Source organism: Tachypleus tridentatus, chromosome 10, assembly GCF_004210375.1.
Source record: "Tachypleus tridentatus isolate NWPU-2018 chromosome 10, ASM421037v1, whole genome shotgun sequence".
Taxonomy (NCBI): Eukaryota; Metazoa; Arthropoda; class Merostomata; order Xiphosura; family Limulidae; genus Tachypleus; species Tachypleus tridentatus.
This window is the reverse complement of record NC_134834.1, coordinates 69,472,485-69,491,625: the sequence shown is the minus strand read 5'-3', so window position 1 is coordinate 69,491,625 and position 19,141 is coordinate 69,472,485. Positions and strand designations below refer to the sequence as shown.

General features: G+C 32.0%; 1 protein-coding gene across 2 annotated transcripts in view; it reads right to left on the bottom strand.

Annotated features, from left to right (window-relative positions):
* LOC143229506 (uncharacterized) overlaps window positions 1-18,061 on the bottom strand; it is a 150,260-nt gene extending 132,199 nt beyond the window's left edge. For both annotated transcript variants that reach the window (XM_076461943.1, XM_076461944.1), the window contains exons 1-2: window positions 17,887-18,061; window positions 17,746-17,791 (exon numbers count right to left, since the gene is read on the bottom strand). In XM_076461943.1, coding sequence (XP_076318058.1) covers window positions 17,746-17,791; window positions 17,887-17,943 — 103 coding nt within the window. In that variant the 5' untranslated portion in view covers window positions 17,944-18,061. The remainder of the gene's footprint in view (window positions 1-17,745; window positions 17,792-17,886) is intronic.
* Window positions 18,062-19,141: the final 1,080 nt, after the last annotated feature.

Below are 19,141 nucleotides of genomic sequence, written 5' to 3'. Positions count from 1 at the left end.
ACTTTACATATATTCTAACAGAAAATATTAACAGAAATTACTTTACTCACCAGAAACGACTGTTTGCTCCTAACAATACTTTATATATATTTGCTTAAAGTATTGTTGAAAGACATGAAACATGTAACTTTAAATTTTCTATCCACTAAATGAGAAAATATATTTTAAGAAGTTCAACAATAATCCAGTTCACGTCTCATTTCGTAATGACAGTGAAAATATTTTAGCGCATATGAAACGTATATTCACATATATATTACTGAGGAATATACGAACAGATAATTATAGAGCATTTAATGGGATAAACCTAAAGCTTAAGTTTAAATGCATTAAGAGAAGTACAGATAGTTTATCTTACGAGTATTTAATTAAAGTGTCCTGTTTATGTTTTTCTTATAGTAAAGTCACATCGGGCTATCTGCTGAGCACACTAAAGTCAGGGGAATCAAACCTCTGATTTTAACGTTGTAAATCTGTAGACTTATCGCTGTACTAGTGGGGGGTAAATTGTCCTGACCTTAAGACGTTATAAAAATACTGATAAGTCACTTTATGTTATCCAAAATATGGATAATTTATCGGTACTATCATAAGTGCATGCATCGTTTAATAGTATTAACACAGAAACATGAGTGTTTATCATTAATTACTGAAAAAAATATTAAAAGCATATCTCTATTAATGTACATACATACGGAGATTTGGAAAAGAAATCAAATTGTAAAATCCTATTATCATTAAAACATATTTCATTTCTATCAAGACTTCTTGAACCCACGTGTTTTTTTAACATCACGAATCATTAAAACATGGATAATTACACGGTATTAAAGTAAAATTAGATGAAATATTTTGAAGAAAATCACTCATAAATTTCCATACGCAATAAGACGATAACGTACTTAACATGACAAATGAGTATTAATAATGCTAGCGCAGTGCTGTTGACAAACGAATATACACTCAAACCGAGTATAATGAACGCAACCACATCCACGTGCCTACCGCTTGAAAGTGCGATGTTACATAAAGTTGCTGTATTTACCTTGTCTTCAAAAAATGAATTGTTTGACATTGTAATAGATGTATCAAATATCCCAACAGTGTATGCTACAGTCAGATGAAACTGGAATATTTGGTCGCTAGTTTATGTTGGAAATGTGAAACACAAAACTGCATGATTTATTGGCTATGAAATTTACTGTTTTAACGCTTAGAAATATTCAAGTGCATGTGTAAATATTGCGTGGATATATATATATTGCATATCTAATTACTGTGTGCGTATGTGAGCGTATATAAATATCCAAAGCATTGCACTTGTGCGTGTGTGTGAATATATATTTATAGATTGTTACGTATTACAATTTATCCCGGACGCGCTCCCATTATATTATGTAAGGTATTATAATTTCTAATAGCCTGAAACTAAGTTAAATGATAACGTAGGTTTAGAAATTAAATAAATGTTAATATGCATCTAATTTATAATAATTGCCAACAAGATTGATGCACCCAGCTTTTTAATACAAATATATTATAATATACAAACAGCAACACAATTTGCAATAACGGTTACCACAAATAATGGTCTATATACAAAATGTTTATAAACTTATAAACAGTATTAAGTCTTCTGTCTGGTATGGAAATTCCTTGATATCTCATCGAGTGTTTGCGATGAACGAATTAATTCTGAGTTGATGTAGATACAATTCTCTTAACAGGAAGCGAACTAGCTCTGTGTTCTTCGTCGACCAAACGCTTAGTTAACCACCGCTGAAGTTATGTAATGTTTTCTTGAAACTACTAATGCCTGATATGAATCCGTTGTAGTTAAACGGTTTGTAATGTTCGAAATCTGTAAATGTTCCTGGTCAAATATGTGAAGTTCCTGGTTAATAAGTGTTATAATAATCATGGTTATAGCTTTCCGGACTTGTAGAACACTAACTATAGCAAACAAGTAGTATATACTTCTCTTGGCATACTGCGCTGGTTATATGTAGACGCGAGAAGAATTTCTAGAAATTTCAGCCTGCACAACAATACAGACAATACACTTGTGTTTACTTACACATATTCTTGATTCTTACACTCGAGAATTTGTTACAACTTTAGTGAATAGACATTAATTCCACAATATTGGTTTAACAGTGTAAACTATGTACGTTTCTAAATATAAATTTAACTTAAACAAACATCGATACTGAAATATATTTATGATAGTAAATCCATTACAATATATAAATATTTAAAGCATTGCATACGTACGTATTGTATGTGTATGCGTGCGTATATATATATATATTAAAAGCATCACCAGGTTTCATATATCTTTTAATTTATAATTTTGATTTCCGTAGTTTAGCAACGGATATTATTACAATGCTAGAGTTACAGAAAGTCATTGAAATATCTGATATTAACTGCTAACTTTGTGTCTCACGTACTCTGAGTTTTCTGACTTTCTTGGTGTATATGTTTGTTTGCTTGGTCTACAGACATATATAGTTACGGTGTAGATATGTATATGCATATATACCTTCTCGAGCTTGATTTAATCAATGTAAGAGAAGAAATTTGTGGTTTAAGCTGATTAAACAATGGCCAAGTATTGGAAGATAGGTATATTCCCCTTTCGTTATCGCTAGATCTTTATCGATTCTTTCGTGATCGATACTAGTTCCAAGATTCTTCTAATAGCTCTTGAACACAGCCAAAGCGTAGCTGACTAAGTTGTGCTTAACTAATGCCATCAATATCAAACATGCTTTCATTTGTTACAAGCCGTCACATCTTCGCTTTCAGAGTTTATTATGTTCAGTTAAGTTAGAACATTATTCCTGGACGAATCATCAATTTCGTTTTTTTATTTGTAACTAAACACAAATCTCCACAATGGGTTATCTGTGCTTCCCAAATCACGTGTATCGAAACCAGATTTCTAGTATTATAAGTGCGTAGACATGCCGCTGTGCCACTGGAGAGCTAGTGCAGTTAGTCCTTTGCGCTTAAGTGCAAATAAACGAATAATGTGTTCGCATTATGAAAAGACACTTGGCCTACAGTGGGATAGAAATCCATTTGTTGTAACAATGTTTATCTTATTTCCTTCGTTACATATATTGCTTATTGTTATCTAGATGTAGCCAGTCGTTACTAATCAGTTCCAGTTTTCATTAAGTGTCTTTTGACATTTTCGACGTCCACGTACTCCAAGTGCTCCGACTATGTTGGTGCACATGCACTCTGGATTAGCTGATTCCATTTCTTGACAAGCATGCTCTCATTGTTGTTAGACTTTCCTGATGTAGCTGAAGTTTCAGTCTTCTAGCTATCTTAGTAGAATGTTCTCTATTCTTTTCACTTTGTGGTTACTTTCTTTCTATCTTCTCATATTTTCTGTATGTTCAGGTATTTGTGCATTATGTGTGTTTTATGGACTCTTCAAGCTTTCTGTATTATGTTTATTCTCAGGTATCTTTATCTATATGTTCATATACGGTTTAGTCTTCTTAGTGAGTAAGTTTCTGTCACCGTTCTGGTTCTCTAGTACTGGTTATGTATGTTTCCCATGCATATTTGCTAGTTTTGATTTGTATGTTTTCGAAGATTTCATCTTTCTCTTTTGTTGTATGTTTTTATGTTTCTTTGTTTTACTTTTGATATGCTTGCCCTTCTCTACCCTCCTCTTCTGTTTACATTAGGTAGTTAAAGACTTGAAGTTCCATTTTACCATGTGATCAGAGAAACTTATAACTACAAATAATGTTACCATCATAATAAAATATTTAACATTACTATGATCTTACTGATGTAAGTTTGACCACTTCATTCACCCATAACTAGCCAAACTAAGTCGTTGTTGCAGTAAAATGATAGCAAAAAAGAATAAATTATTTAAAATTTGTCACACTTTTATGGTGAAAAAAGTAGCTGCACAAAATTTAAATTACATTTTAATATTTAAGAAAATAATAATACGAAAAAGTAAAACATACAGTTTAGTTTTTACTGACCATACAAGAGTGATCTCTTCGAACAACAGATGTCCTATGGATTTAATGTGAGAATTATTCATTTTTATTGTCAAAGGTTCCAAGTAAAGGAGGCTAAAACATGCTCCCAATTTAAAAAAACGTGACAGAACCTACAGAATTAGGACAATGTGCGTGTAAGGCCTTTAGTACAGTGTGATGTCACTTGTAAACTTGTGCACGTACTTCTTATATAAGCCCATCGTGAAACACCTAAAAAGCACTGTTACGGAGAACATTTTCCTAACGCGTTTATTAAACTAATCATGTCTACAAAATAAAGTATTATGCTGTACTAGACTCTAAAGCATCGTAGAACGCGATTTTGGAACACTTGGAATCATAATAGGAGAATTATTATGACAAATGTTATAAATACGCTTCTTTGTTCCGCCACAAGGTAGGTTAAGAAGAACAACTTATAATAGTCTTTTGTTTCTATCGAATACGTAAACATCTTGTACGCGTTAAGAGAATTAATAATTATTTGAAATATGAGATGGTTTTGTGTACTATAAAATACAATTAATTATTCTAATACTGCAAACAAGTTTATTGGTATTTACTTATGGCTTCATAAATGTTATTTTCATTTCTTAAATTTACTGGCATGCTATTAAATGTCTTTGAAACTATATACTAATCATGTTACAGCATTGTCTTGTTCTTAGCTATAGAAAATATATACCTTAAGCTCTGCATACTGCTTAAATAAGCACAAGTTTCAATGTTCATGTCATAGATTTTTGAGTTTTGAAATTGTAATGATTTATAAAGAAATACAGATGCCTCAAGTTAAAAATATTTAATGAAACATATTTATTGCAAATTGCTATGTATTTATATTTATTTAAATGATTGTTTTTGATAATCCTTTCTTAACAAACTGCCCCCAGTGGCTCAGTGGTATGTCTGCGGACTTACAACGCTAAAAACCGGGTTTCGATACCGGTGGTGGGCAGAGCACAGATAGCCCATTGTGTAGCTTTGTGCTTAATTTAAAACAACAATCTTAAAAGACTATTGGATGTAGTGAAGGTAGTTATGAATTCCACGTTTACACTGCAACACTGACTGTGTATAAGAGAAATAGTTTATAACACTTTCATATCCTCCTAATACAGGAGCAACCTACGGCCCGCCACCCGAATTCATCCGACCCTCAGTCCCTAAACGAAATATCACATCCACCCGGCTCGAGGTGATCCTAAAAAAGAATTCAAGTTTGTAACTACACCTCAGACCTCATTTCGACAAACAGCATGAAGTCTCACACTAATCGCTGTGTCCTTCACGACATGAATGTTAATTAAATAAAATAAACATTATTCATAGCTCATTGTGTTTCATAATTATTACTTTCATTTATTAGATATAGAGATGAATGTGGTCCTCTATCCGTTCACAGACATGGCCCCTGTGCGGAAAGAGGTTACTGAACCCTGCTCTAATATATTTTGGCAATAAATCTTTTACAAAATCAGTTTAACTTTACATCTAAATTATCTACTATTTGTACCCCATTATGACAGCGGCATGTATTTGGATTTACAACGCTAAAATCAGGGGTTCGATTCCCCTCGGTTGACACAGGAGATGGCGCGATGGAGCTTTGCTGTAAGAAAATGCACATCTACTATTGACATTGTTTTCGCTCATCTATAAACAATAAGTATTATTTTAAAAGAACAAATATTTTTTTTAAATATTAAAACATAAATTTTGTTTTTGAAACTCAGCATTAATGTTATATTGTACTTTCCTGAAATAACTAAAAGTCAGCACTGTATCATCAGCAAGCGTATTCAGTTTAGTTTTGAATCACATACACGACGGATATAAATTTTAAATAATATAGGGTTAAGTGCCGGAGTCTGGAACACTTCACACTTGATTAAAGTGTCATCATTGAAATTATTATTTTATGTTTACAACTTATATTAAACCATATTAATATTTCTTATTCCAAATATTTATTTTATCTATTAATATTGGATGTGTCTCTCTATCTAAAGTTTTCTCTAAATCTATAAATATAACTGGTCTTATCATAATCTAAGGAATTACGTAAACTACAGATAAAGTTTAAAAACATTACTCAGTATTTAAATGTTCTTTAAATACAAACTGATTCTTAGAATTCTTTGTCTATTTAAGGAATTTATTAATTTATTTTAATTTTGTGAGATACAGATAACAAATAAATAGATTTATAGTTTATATTTATTCGTATCTCTTAACTTAGATATCGCAGTTTACAACTTGATTAATTGGTTCGGAAAAATACCATAACAAACAAAGCAGTCCTTCCTGTGTTGCTCCTAATGAAACTGAAACCTAATTACCTTGTGAAGAGTGCGCCCTTGAGTCGCTTCCTTTGTTATACAAGCAATTTTATGAAAGCACTTAGGAGGAAAAAGTTCCACACAACTACAACAAAACTTAACTTTATCCAAGTCAAGAGCGTTCATTATCAGTTATGTATTACACTACAGTCCTCCCCATTAAAACTGCTTTCATCGTCATACCAGATTGTATAGCAAATAAATCAGCTTTTGAAGAGGCACGATGCATATAAACTAGTCCATCATCGCACAAACTAAAATCAGTTGGACTGATATAATCCCACTTAATTCGATTAGAAATTTAGACATAGAAACAAATAAGACGTCAGGGTCATCTTTAAGAAGAGGGGAGTAATTACAAAAAGCCCAACAAGTTGATCTGTTATTCGTGAATTTTATCTTCGCTTTATGAAATAATTTAGGTGCTTGTAGGAAATCCGTGGAAAAGATGAACTTAAATAGTGGGTTGTGGAATGTAACAATACTTTTACAAGAGGGTAGTTGACCACGAGTAGTAATTACGTACAAACGTAGGACGAATTTAATTTAAGTATCACGTCTTTATTTTATAGGGAAATATTAGGTAAAGTCTTACTACGTAAACATAGAAAACAGCAAATAGAACATACATAACCAATCTTTACAACATTTCTGGTATATAAAAATTATAACACAGACTCAAATGTCAGAGATTATGTGAAATAAAATGTAAAACTTATAACCATTAAAATTGTAAATAATTTTATGTTTCAAAATCCGTCTTTATGTTTTACCACAAAAGTATGGTGTGTGAACAGTGACTACGATATTGTCGGAGACTAAATAAATATAGTTTTTTAGTTATTGATGAAAACGTTAGTTTATTATCCCATTGTTTCTTTAGTTGAGATAGTTTGGTGTGAATATTACTTATACATAATAAGAAGATATATTTGTTATCATAATCCTATAACGTTTTTTCGCTCGAATATTCCTTACAAGTTTGTCTTACAAAACACCTAAATAAAGAAGTGTAACTTGTCAATAAAAAAAATGGAAGCGCGCCAAGTCACCTAGTTAATAACTCATAGTTTAACTTTCAGAAGTTGGAATTTATCTATTTAACTAACAAGCTAGTTATTCTGTCATCGTCTATTTCATTTCTATATCCATTTAAGTAGATAAGCAAAGAAGCAAGATGATAAATGTATGTGTATAGGTGTTTTTAATATTTGTTTTTATCGGTTTATTATATAATCACAAGTTGAAAATATTACATTATACTAGAGCAACCTTGGGATTATGTAAAAAATAAAAATATGTGTAGAATACCTCATGCAAGTTATTATTATTTGTTTGTTTCAGAAATTTCACGGAAAGCTACACAAGGGCTATCTGGGCATAGTCGTTCCTTATTTTAAACTGTTAGTCTAGAGGAAAGTCAGTGCAATTCATCAACATAATTTGACCTTCTCTTGTATATCTCACCTATGGAACTATTTCAATGAAAGAGGAACGCACACCAAGAAACTTCTGATTGACAGTACGGGCATGCTAGCTATGGAATAATGTGTGTTTGCGTGTGCTTTTCTTATAAGGAATCAAACTCCTGATTTTAGCGTTGTGAATCCATAGACTTACCGTTGATCAACCACATGATTTAAAACATGTTCATTTTTACTGCCATGTTAAATAGTTAACATATACAGCAGCTGTTAATTGGATTAAATTCAAGGACCAAAGGATACGCTGATAAAAACCAGTTCACGAATAAAAAACAACAGTTTATGTTATCCGTAGTCCAATGATCAACATTTAAGATGCACGAATAACGTCTATATATCTACGCAAGTATTAAGTAATATTGATGAAATCAAGTAGCTGTAATCTAATCAAGTTTATTAAATCATGCTAAGCATTCAAATAATAAACATCGTGACCAATAGGTGATTTAGGTCTTGTGCATCAAACTTCAATATGTGCAAGGCGTGAAAGCTCATGATTCCATTTTACTTAACATGAAAATGTTGGGATATTTGTAACATCAGTTTCTTTATCAAAATCATTTATTCTCTAGAAGCCAGGGTAAATATGAAAGGCTTCTTATATTTTTCTATAGATACGCAAACACTCGTATTCTAAACTTTTTGCCCATTCCCATAAGTTTGTTTTCATGGCAATTTCTGATGCAGACCTTTTCAGCTGGAAGTATGGGATCTTTTAAGAGGTTTTGCTTTAAGCAGGATATTCCTAAAATAATTTTGTTTGCTCAAAAATTCTGATAATAACTGTGTTTACACAAAGACTGTGCTAATAACTGTGTTTACACGAATACTGTGATAATAACTGTGTTTACACGAATACTGTGATATAACTGTGTTTACACGAATACTGTGATATAACTGTGTTTACACGAATACTGTGATATAACTGTGTTTACACGAATACTGTGATATAACTGTGTTTACACGAATACTGTGCTAATAACTGTGTTTACACGAATACTGTGCTAATAACTGTGTTTACACAAATACTGTGCTAATAACTGTGTTTACATGAATACTGTGATAATAACTGTGTTTACACAAATACTGTGATAATAACTGTGTTTACACGAATACTGTGATAATAACTGTGTTTACACAAATACTGTGATATAACTGTGTTTACACGAATACTGTGATATAACTGTGTTTACACAAATACTGTGATAATAACTAAATCCAATCACGCCAAATTCCTGGTAATACTACTGTGTATTTATATAACAATATTGATGATAGTTTCACTTACTTTACAACTGAATTCTTTCTTACAACTACTCTGGATAATTAGCTTTACACTCACAGAATTTATCATGAGACTAGTGAGATATTGTTGGAATTATGGCCGAAAATATCGTTAATAGCGAAGGCATCACGAATGATCCAATGCATTCTAATATTTTTTAAATTTTATTGTGCATAGAATTTTGATATTATAGGGCAGATTTCATTAATTTATAAGATGTTGTCATTTCTTACTTATATAATTAATTACATCTTGTATAAAAACGACACAAAGGCCATTTCTTAAAAGTGTTAAATTATTTATACGACAGAAGTCTCAAATGAATTTCATTCCTGTATGAAATGAAAACCAACAGTCAAATAGCAAATATTTTGTTAAAACAAACCAAAAACGCACAAATATTTACTTCCTGTTAGTTTTAATATAACATTGATTTTTTAAAAAAAAGTCTAAATAAGATGTATATCTTTGTCAATAAAGAAAAGTTACACTATCAGAAAGAGAACAATCACAGAGATTGCATAACCTTGTCCCTTCAATCCTTTTAGAGATTGCAGGCGTTTCTAACGTGAAATTTCACATTCGAAAACTCAGAAGACTCTTCTCAGATCTAAAATGGTCAACTGAGTTATTAATCCAAAACTCTTAAAATGCCTTATCTTCCCACTATAAAAAATGTTTCAAAGTGATTAAGAATCCGGAACCAGAGTAAAATCTGGGAAGACTGTTTCACGATGACTTTCCATCTTATGTAATATGTTCGTATATACTCTTTTATTATTTTTTTAAAGAAACGCACACGGAAACACAGACAGACACACACATGAACCCGATTGCAATACCACCGTCTTCTCCCTCCGGGTACGAGAGTAATAAAGGTGTGACACCTGCGGCACTTTACATTTCTAAAATTTAGAGTTTTAAAATATAATGATTAGTAAAGAAATACACAGTTAATAATCTGCATAGTATAATATGTATAACGAGTATGTGAAGAGGATTTGAACATGTTAAATATTACGTATAGTGTGTATATGTCTGTGCGTGACTAAAATTTCAATACACATTTATATATATATATATGTCTATACATTATATTAAGTTTAGATAAAACATGCACATAGTTTCAATACACATGTATATTAAGTATATAAAACACATTTACGATGTTTGAATATATATATATATATATATCAACCTTATGAAAGTATGGAAAGGCTAAAATAAGGCTGTTTGTAATTAAGCACAAAGCTACACAACGAACTATCTGTGCTTTGCCCACCACGGGATATAGAAACAGACATACCGCTGCGCCACTAGGGGATGCTAAAATAACACGTTGGTATCAAGAAGTAATTGAAATTGGTCAAAGGTTTCTTTTGTAAAAATGTTGGACTAACCATGTTAAACCATTTATCATAGTTGCAACTTCCGTAGCAAAGCAACGACGTTTAAAACTCATAAACATACGTCTTTGGAGTTATTCTTTTGCATATATTTACGATATTAATTTTGTAGAAAAGCGAAGTTATGATAGACGGAAGAAAGCTGACATTATTGTACTTTTCTATGATATTGAATGTTCTTAAGAATCGAAGCTATTTCCCTCTATAAAAGCTATCAGAATTTCAAGAAAATAATGCACAGATTTTTGAACTATAATTATAGCTTTAAAGATTATGAATTTTACGTTTTCAGTATCTCTAACCCTGTGATATTTTTGCTATACTGTGCGTTAAAACTCTACTATTTGACTTATTTTTTATAATGAGGCTCATATTTAGTTCGTAGGGTTTTTTGTTTTAATTGGAACCCAGATTTTATGAATAAAGTGGAAGTCCGATAAAATAATTTTCGAACGACAAGTCTCTACTTTCCATAAGAAGTACTGAAAGTAACACTGTTGAATGCTCGTAAAATTTCATTCTAACAATCTCGCAGACTAAATTACTTGTTAGAATTCCACTGAATGAAAAAAAATTCCAGAATTTTTTGAAAAGCAAATACCTTCAAAATTACATTCTTTTAAAGCTAAGCAGTCTGACATTATAACTTTAATAAATTCGCCTTGAGAGCATTGCTTAAAATAACTGAAATTAACCATACTTCATATCAGTATTGAAAATAAAAGCAAAAACACACGTGTCGCTAGCTTAAGTCTAAATCAGTACGAAGTCTGGAGTGTATATTTACACATTATCTTTACTTTGAAAGTTCTAAAAAATCCCAATGTGTTTGATAAACACCAGTTGTTTTGTCTTGTTTTATCTACATATGGTATAAATATGCACAAATCTATCTGTTAAAACATTTCTTCCGAAACGATGACAAACCAATTAGCAACAATGTATCAGCACATGGCAATAAACCAGCTTCTCCTTTGATATTTTTGCAGCTTCTTAACATTGCTAGTTCTGTTTTTAGGCTTAGCAGTTCAGAATCTTAGATATCATGTAACTATAGAGCTATAACTCTACTTCGTCTAACTTCCTACGTGCAAATTTCTCTGCACTACAATTGATACGTTTATTTTCATTGCAAAATTAAGAGTTATAAGTTTCGCATGTTATTTAAGGACAACAAACACTGAATCTTCGTAGCAACGGAAAATTTCGAGTTTCCAGCTAAATATACGCTGCGTAAAATGACAACTGTAATGTTGGTGATTTAACACATTTGTTAGGTGATACAGTAGTCAGATAAGCTAAACTGACGTACAGAAGCCATAAGAAAGGTGTAATATTTTGTTTATGTTTGTGCATTACTATAAAGTACGAGTCAGGTAAAGAAACTTATGTTCTAGGATTTTATATATATATATACCTTTCGTATGGATGAAAAATAAATCAGGTATGTGCTTCTACAATTAGTACGTGACATTCACATTACAAGACTGTTTATAACGAATAAACTTATAACCGAATCTAGTTTAGATATAGATAGATACATAAGGTTTCAAAGTGAGTTTAAAAACATTCGGGCGGAAAAACATATTCGACAAGGAAATGAACTCAAATGGCTGATTATACTATTTCACTGAATTTGTTTTTGTTTCTTTCTAACTTCACGCAAAGCTATATTGATAATATAATTCGTTAACCAGTCTTATAACGTACTGATTACCCTCAAAAGCAGACGGAAAGCGTTTTTGTAGTAACGAGTGGAGAACTATTAATCCTCTGATTCAGAATTCTGACACGCTAATCACTAATTCCGCCCATCTCTCCGAAATTGTTCAAATATTCGAAATGTTGTAGATCGACTCTAAGGTAACAGAACACTTACAGGTACAGGTATTGGAAGACATCTGATAAAAATTGGATATGTGAGTGTTGTTTCAACTACCAGTTTCTTCTTATTTGGAAATACTCTCAAAAACTTCAGCGTACACTAAAATGTGCGCAAACGTACCAATCAGGTTAATTCGGTGGCAATGAGTTGAATGAAAGAAAGAAAAGAAAACACGTATTATCTTGGAAGTTCCTGTCAAAATGGCAGCATTTACAAAATTTCATCAGTCCATCAGCCACTTGCCTACCTGTTTATATGTATATCCGGATATTAATGGGCTTCATAATGCTGAGCAGCTAATGTTTTGATTGTAATATTAAACATGAGTAACTTGCAAATGAAATTAAACGTGGCTTCTTTGTATGGCCATTTTTCAGTTACGTACTATTGGCCACAACACAGAATCTAGCACGTGTCTCTTATCATTCAGATCTGACGGCACGAATTTGTGTTCATTAAGCAGTGCTCACGAAACGGAGCGTTTGTTCGTATATTAGTCAGACTACGACAGACAACGAACGTATTGTTTACTATCTGTTGTATGGAACGAGCTAAGTCGTGCGGACAAGAACAAGAGTTACTGACAGCCACTAGGTCGGGCTCACAAAAGTATCGTTGTTAGATGATGATGTCACGTGGAACATTATTTCCATTTCAATGGAGAGTAGAGCGAAGTTAAATAGAACATTGCATGCAGTTATTACAGTGTCCGAAGAAACGAGGGAAGAGACGTCACGTTTTTGTTGGTCTTATTTACTAGGTTAACACCAAACTTGTTGTTCAACACTTACAAATTACAATACCGACAATAGCAATAATATTGCTATTAACGGGATTTTTGTCACCATAATTAAAATTAATTGCAACGAACATAAACATTAAGTCAGTGAGCTCGTTGATAAAATGTTGGAGTCAAAATATCAGAAAAATCTAGTGAAATATATTGTTTTCAGCAAAAGCATGAACAATACCAATATCTTTCGTTTTATTTAAACATAGTAAATTATGACAACCTCAGAGGGTAGTAATAAAATACTATAAACGAAGTTTTCAGTGTTCTGCATTTATCACTAAAATCAAAGGCACGTCTTGAAGTATCCCAAATAAAACATGTATGTAAAGACGTCTTTTTACGTATAATTAACGTACTGTTAAATAATCTAATATAAGTTGATACAACAACCAGATGAGTGTAAACATCCAATATTTGTTTTGAAAAATACGCACGTAAAAGTGTCATTTTTACATTAATCTTCTGTATTGCTAAGAAGCCTACTATCAGCTAAGACAACCTCGAAATGAATATACAAACATGTATGTTATTTGTATGTGTGCCTCGAAAATAAAAAAACAACATATAAAACCACCTACAGTCTGATTTTGTCCCTCGAGTGTTTCAAGTTTAAATTTATTTGATTATATAGAAAAGGACTCCGTGAACAGCACTCAAATTAATCTACAGATTGTATATGAAAAGATAATCCAGGTACTTATAAAGACCTTCGAAAAAACTTATGATTCTCTCGGATAGCTCAGAAGAAATCTTATACTAAGACGCTTCCCTTTTTTAGCAAAATGTTTCTTCGTTTGTAAAATAGAATGAGAATAGAAGGTACGTTGGCTTTAAATTGTTTAAACAGAAGTCACGTGCAATAGAGGGTGTTAAATAAAGATAACGGAGACACCTATAAATATTTATGCCAGATTTTTGGTTTTTATTAATAATGCTTCCATAGTTTTTCTTTCATGTTCTTTTAGTTCTTTAACCCACATTATCATGGCTTCTTAATTTTTTGTGGTTAACTTTTTTATGTAATTTAACATGTGGCGTTCTTTTAAATGTCCATTTAACCTTGTTTTAATTTTTTACAACATATACATTCACGTTTTGAACAATCAAATTGATAGATCCATTCATGTAGTACTCGTTATTTTAGTTTCTATGCTTAATGTGTCGTGAGGTTGTGTGATATTTAAATATAGGAAGTTAATGCTACTCCTCTTTCCTACTTAGTTGGTAACTTTGTGTTAGGACTAATAGCGTTAATACACTTAGTATACTTTTGTTCATTTTAGTTATTAAAAATTCATAACATGTAAAAGATGTTTCTCCACACAATGCATAGAAGATATATTTGTTATGTTTTTATATGGATAATGATAAGGCTTCTCATGCTAAGTTTTTTTTTTTTTTTTGATGTAAAATTGTTCTAGGGATTCAAACTGGTTTATTACTGGAATATCAAATAAGATCTTCAGCTATTTTGAACTAAGATCTGTTTGTGGTTTTGATTAATTTATTATCTCTACCTTAATCGCTTCAGAGATCGTTGTTTAAGGAAACATTACCAATGACATAGAAGATGTAGAGCTAGTCTACTTTGGTGTTCCTTTAAGTTTTTGGTGACATCACAGATACTGTTACTCTCGTTTTTAGTGTGTTTATCAAATCTTACAATAACCAAGAGAGATATTGATCTGGGTTATACATAATTAAGGTATATGTAGAGATAGATGTCTGGTGTTCCAACATCTATGTTTTTCTGTGTTATTAAAAATTCTTTAAGGATTTTGATTTATTTTTTCTATTTTTTTAAATAAAACATTTCAGTTATTTCCACGTGTGTTGCTTGGAACGTTTGGTTTTGTTTTGCGTTTTATTTCGCCGCTTAGTATATCAAACAAAACTGTGTTGTATATGGCTCTATTTATTATTTTAATTGCTTTGCTTTTAATCTGTTTTGATTATTAAGATATATTTATGTTTCTTTAGTTCTTATAATTGCAGATATTGTTTTACTTGTCAGGTTGTTTTTAAGATGATACTGTTATATCGATCATAAATGAATTCTATTTAAACAATTAAAAATCCAACATACGTTCTATTGTCTTTCACAATTAGCAACTGAGGAACTTCGCTTAAGAACAGAAACGTTCTGGTATAGGATTTATTTTCATTTTTCTGAGGAAAGCTAAAGGCTTTTCGTATATTTACAAATTAATAGCACTAAATGAATCAATAGAGTGCGGTAAGTTTTAATAATAGTCATTGATATCAAAAACTATTTTCTAAATCGTCGTTTCAAAACTTGAAAAACACATGCTTACTAAAACGAAAGTGAAGGAGAACTGAAAATAAAGAAGGAAAACAAGTTAGGTATAACAGTAACAAAGAAAACAATAAATACAATACGACATTTGTATATATTGTTTAAAAGGTACCCAAAATGGTCTCATGGTACCAACACTACAATCGGGACGTTGTGCGAGCTTCTGAACCACGACCCTCGAGACACTTGGTTGTAACGAAGATGATAAGGTAACCACAACCATTCAATTTTATCATCATATTATCAACCAAGAGTTTTATGCCTGTAATGTTTCTTCAGATATCGATAAGAATGATAGTATTTCAGTCTCTGATGTACAATACAATATAATAGATAATGTAAAGCCTCCTTATCAAGTCCTAAGCCTAACAGTACCTGAGACGCATAACATTTGCAGATATTGCGAACGGGGACAGCACGTAGACATAGCTCATTTTCATCATTCACAAAACAGTGCGAGTTTCCAGCCAAACAGTAAACCTTTCTTTTACTTTTCAATGAATAAATTATTGTTGTTTTAGTAATTTTTTTATCTCTGAGAAAAAAACAACTGGTCATTATTTCGAACATTTATTTTTTAATGAATTTATTTCTTATATATATATCAACATTTTTCTATGGCATTGTTTTAGGTTTTCCTTGTGTGTCTATTGTATATAGAACTAATATTTACGCTAATATCAGTGCTTAAAGGAAAGAGAGCGAACATAACAACATCAGCACAGTCTATGGTCGAACGTACCTAACCTGATTGTAAAATAAGTAAGTCGTGTAACAAAAGTATAAAACACACATGTTTCTACTTCACTTGAAACTTCCACTTTAGGTTTTACAGATAATGACTTTCATGTAAAGGATAGTCTTTATTTCTCAAATATTCATTACAAAGTTAACAGATCACAAATACATGCGTCACCCGGAGAGGTAGCGGTTGGTTCAAGAACTCGCAACCTTCAAATCCGGGGGAATTCGATTCCACGCGGTGGACACAGCACAGACAGCTCATTGTTTAGTTTTGTGTGAAAAAAAGCAACTAAATATACAGAGAATCGTGTTATGATGCTTTTGTTTGTTTGTTTTAGCTCAAAACTACACAAATAGCCTCTTTGCACTATGTCTACTACGAGGAATGAAACCTAAAATTTCAGCATTGTAAGTTCGTAAACACACACTCTGGGGACAACGCGATAATTCTTCAAACGTTATCCATGTGTAGAATTAATAAAGTTTAGTTCTGATATTAATGAGCTAATATTTAGAGTGGGAATCTTTAACCATCTCTAAATACTGTATTACAGAAAGTAGCTGGTTGAATTAAATGTCAGCCAAAAGTAACAAGCGAAACTTTTAAATCGACCATAAAACATCAGCGCGTCATTTCGTGTGTTAACAACGTCTCTAGAACACGTATGAAAGCGTCTTAGTGGGTACTAACCATAAAGAAACAAACGGCTAGATAATGTTGTTGGTTTTTATTAACAAAGGAATAATTGTATTGGTAGGTAGCAATCGTAAAACCCACAGCGTTGCATGTTTTTCGTAACTACTGACCACAAAACATACAAGATATGATTTTGGTATGCACTTACCGTAAATAAGAGAAGCTACTTTGTTATTTCTCACCTATCTAATATAATCGAAACAATAATTTGAAATGTATACACAACTCAATACTTACAGTTTTATTCATATAACAAAAAATCCTAACATGTTTCAATCTATAAACAATGTTGAATATGAAAACACTAAGTAATGAAATTAAATTACCATGATGTCTCCTTTAGTTATGCACGAAACATACTTAATTCATAAAATAATATAAAACAGTGTTTATTCAGGCCTCAAATGCAATGTAACACCACTGAAAACATCACTTTCATATAAATCCTTAACAGCTAACTACAGTGAAATGCAAACAGCAGTTTACTAATTCGTTTAGCTTTATGTTTAAACTTAAAGGTGGCGCACAGAAAACTAATTTATACATTTTTAGGTTGCGTTTGAGATTACCTTACTCACATACATGCTTCTAACCATTAACCCTTTTGGAAATTGTAATATAACCTATAATGCTTAACGGTAGGATTGTGACATATTTCAAGTAACTCCAGGCACACATGCATACTTAAGATATTACATAACTTATAGATCAAACGACACAATACAAAGCCATATAATTATGTCACACACCTGCGACTGGAGACAGCTTGGACAGGACACACCAACGTGGCTTCCACTGGAACAAAAGAAAAATATAAGCAGCTAATACCCAGGGCCAACGAACAAAACTCAACAAATTGAAACGTACCATACAAGAGTACAAATGCTTACCTTTCTGCCGTCCCGGTACTTGACAGAACCTTCGACGATAGTCCGGGGGTCGGCCATGGATGGCTGCTAAAACCAAACTTAAGTTAATCCAGTACACACTGGCGTTCACATAACCGTATTCAGGTTTCAGGAAGTGTACAGTCACATGCTGCAGATCGCACGCGGCTTTACACACGGCGGCACTCTAACGTCTACTGCACTTGGATGATAAGCCACTAGTTACCGTCATAAAGGCCCGACCGTAGTGCCACCTTGTGACGAGGTGTTTCTTAGCTCATCATGCCACTGATAATGCAATTTGAGCTATCTTTTTTTTCATCAATAAACTGTGTTATAAAGGTAAAGGTAATTATATAAAAAATGACATGTAATTAGCTAAACATTAAACATAAGTAAACCAAGTCTCTTTCTCGATACAAGAAACATGATTTACGAGCATCGGCCCTAATCCAACGTGGAGAATAATTCCAACTAATGTTTTTCTATTGCATATAAAAGGTGTAATTATAATTAACACAAAAAAGCAAAGTGTTTGTTTCTCTAAGGAACTAAAATAATCCGCGATTTTCTGATAGAATTTCATCAGAATATTCGAGTTTGGGAATAACAAAGATTCCTGCAGTAACGTCTTAATAAACGCAACAAACTAGTAGTGTCAAAGAGATCTGACTAACCTTCTTTATTTAAATTATGAACAAATAATTAAGTTCTAATAAGCTATTCAATCACTAGGCATATCTTTCAGTTCTGAGAGAGTAATTTGAAACTAAACTAAACATGTGTTGATCGGAAACGGGAAGTAAAGGCCTAATTAAACCAGTATAAATAAATAAGAAAGGTACACTTGAGATATACTATCTCGTAATATGTAGGACAAACAAACGAATAAAAATATGCAAGTTGTAAAATTTTATTTCGTTTTATTTCCAACACTTTAGAAAATGTAGGTTTAGTGTATGTACTTACAGCTAGTCTATACCATCTGGGTTTTCGAACCTCATGAGATATTACAGGGATTATGGCCGATAGAATCATTAGCAGTAAGAGTATGCAACTGTTGATTGGTGGATACGTTATGGTCAGATCCAACTATTCGATTAGAATAGTCCATATGTTGGCGGTGGATACTGTATAATAGTTTCCTTCCCTCCAGTGTATCAGTTTATAATTAAGGGTGGTTGCGCAGATAGCCACTGTTTAGCTTTGTGCAACATTTATAAAAAAAGTAGAAGAAGAAAGAGAGTTTCAGGTGCAT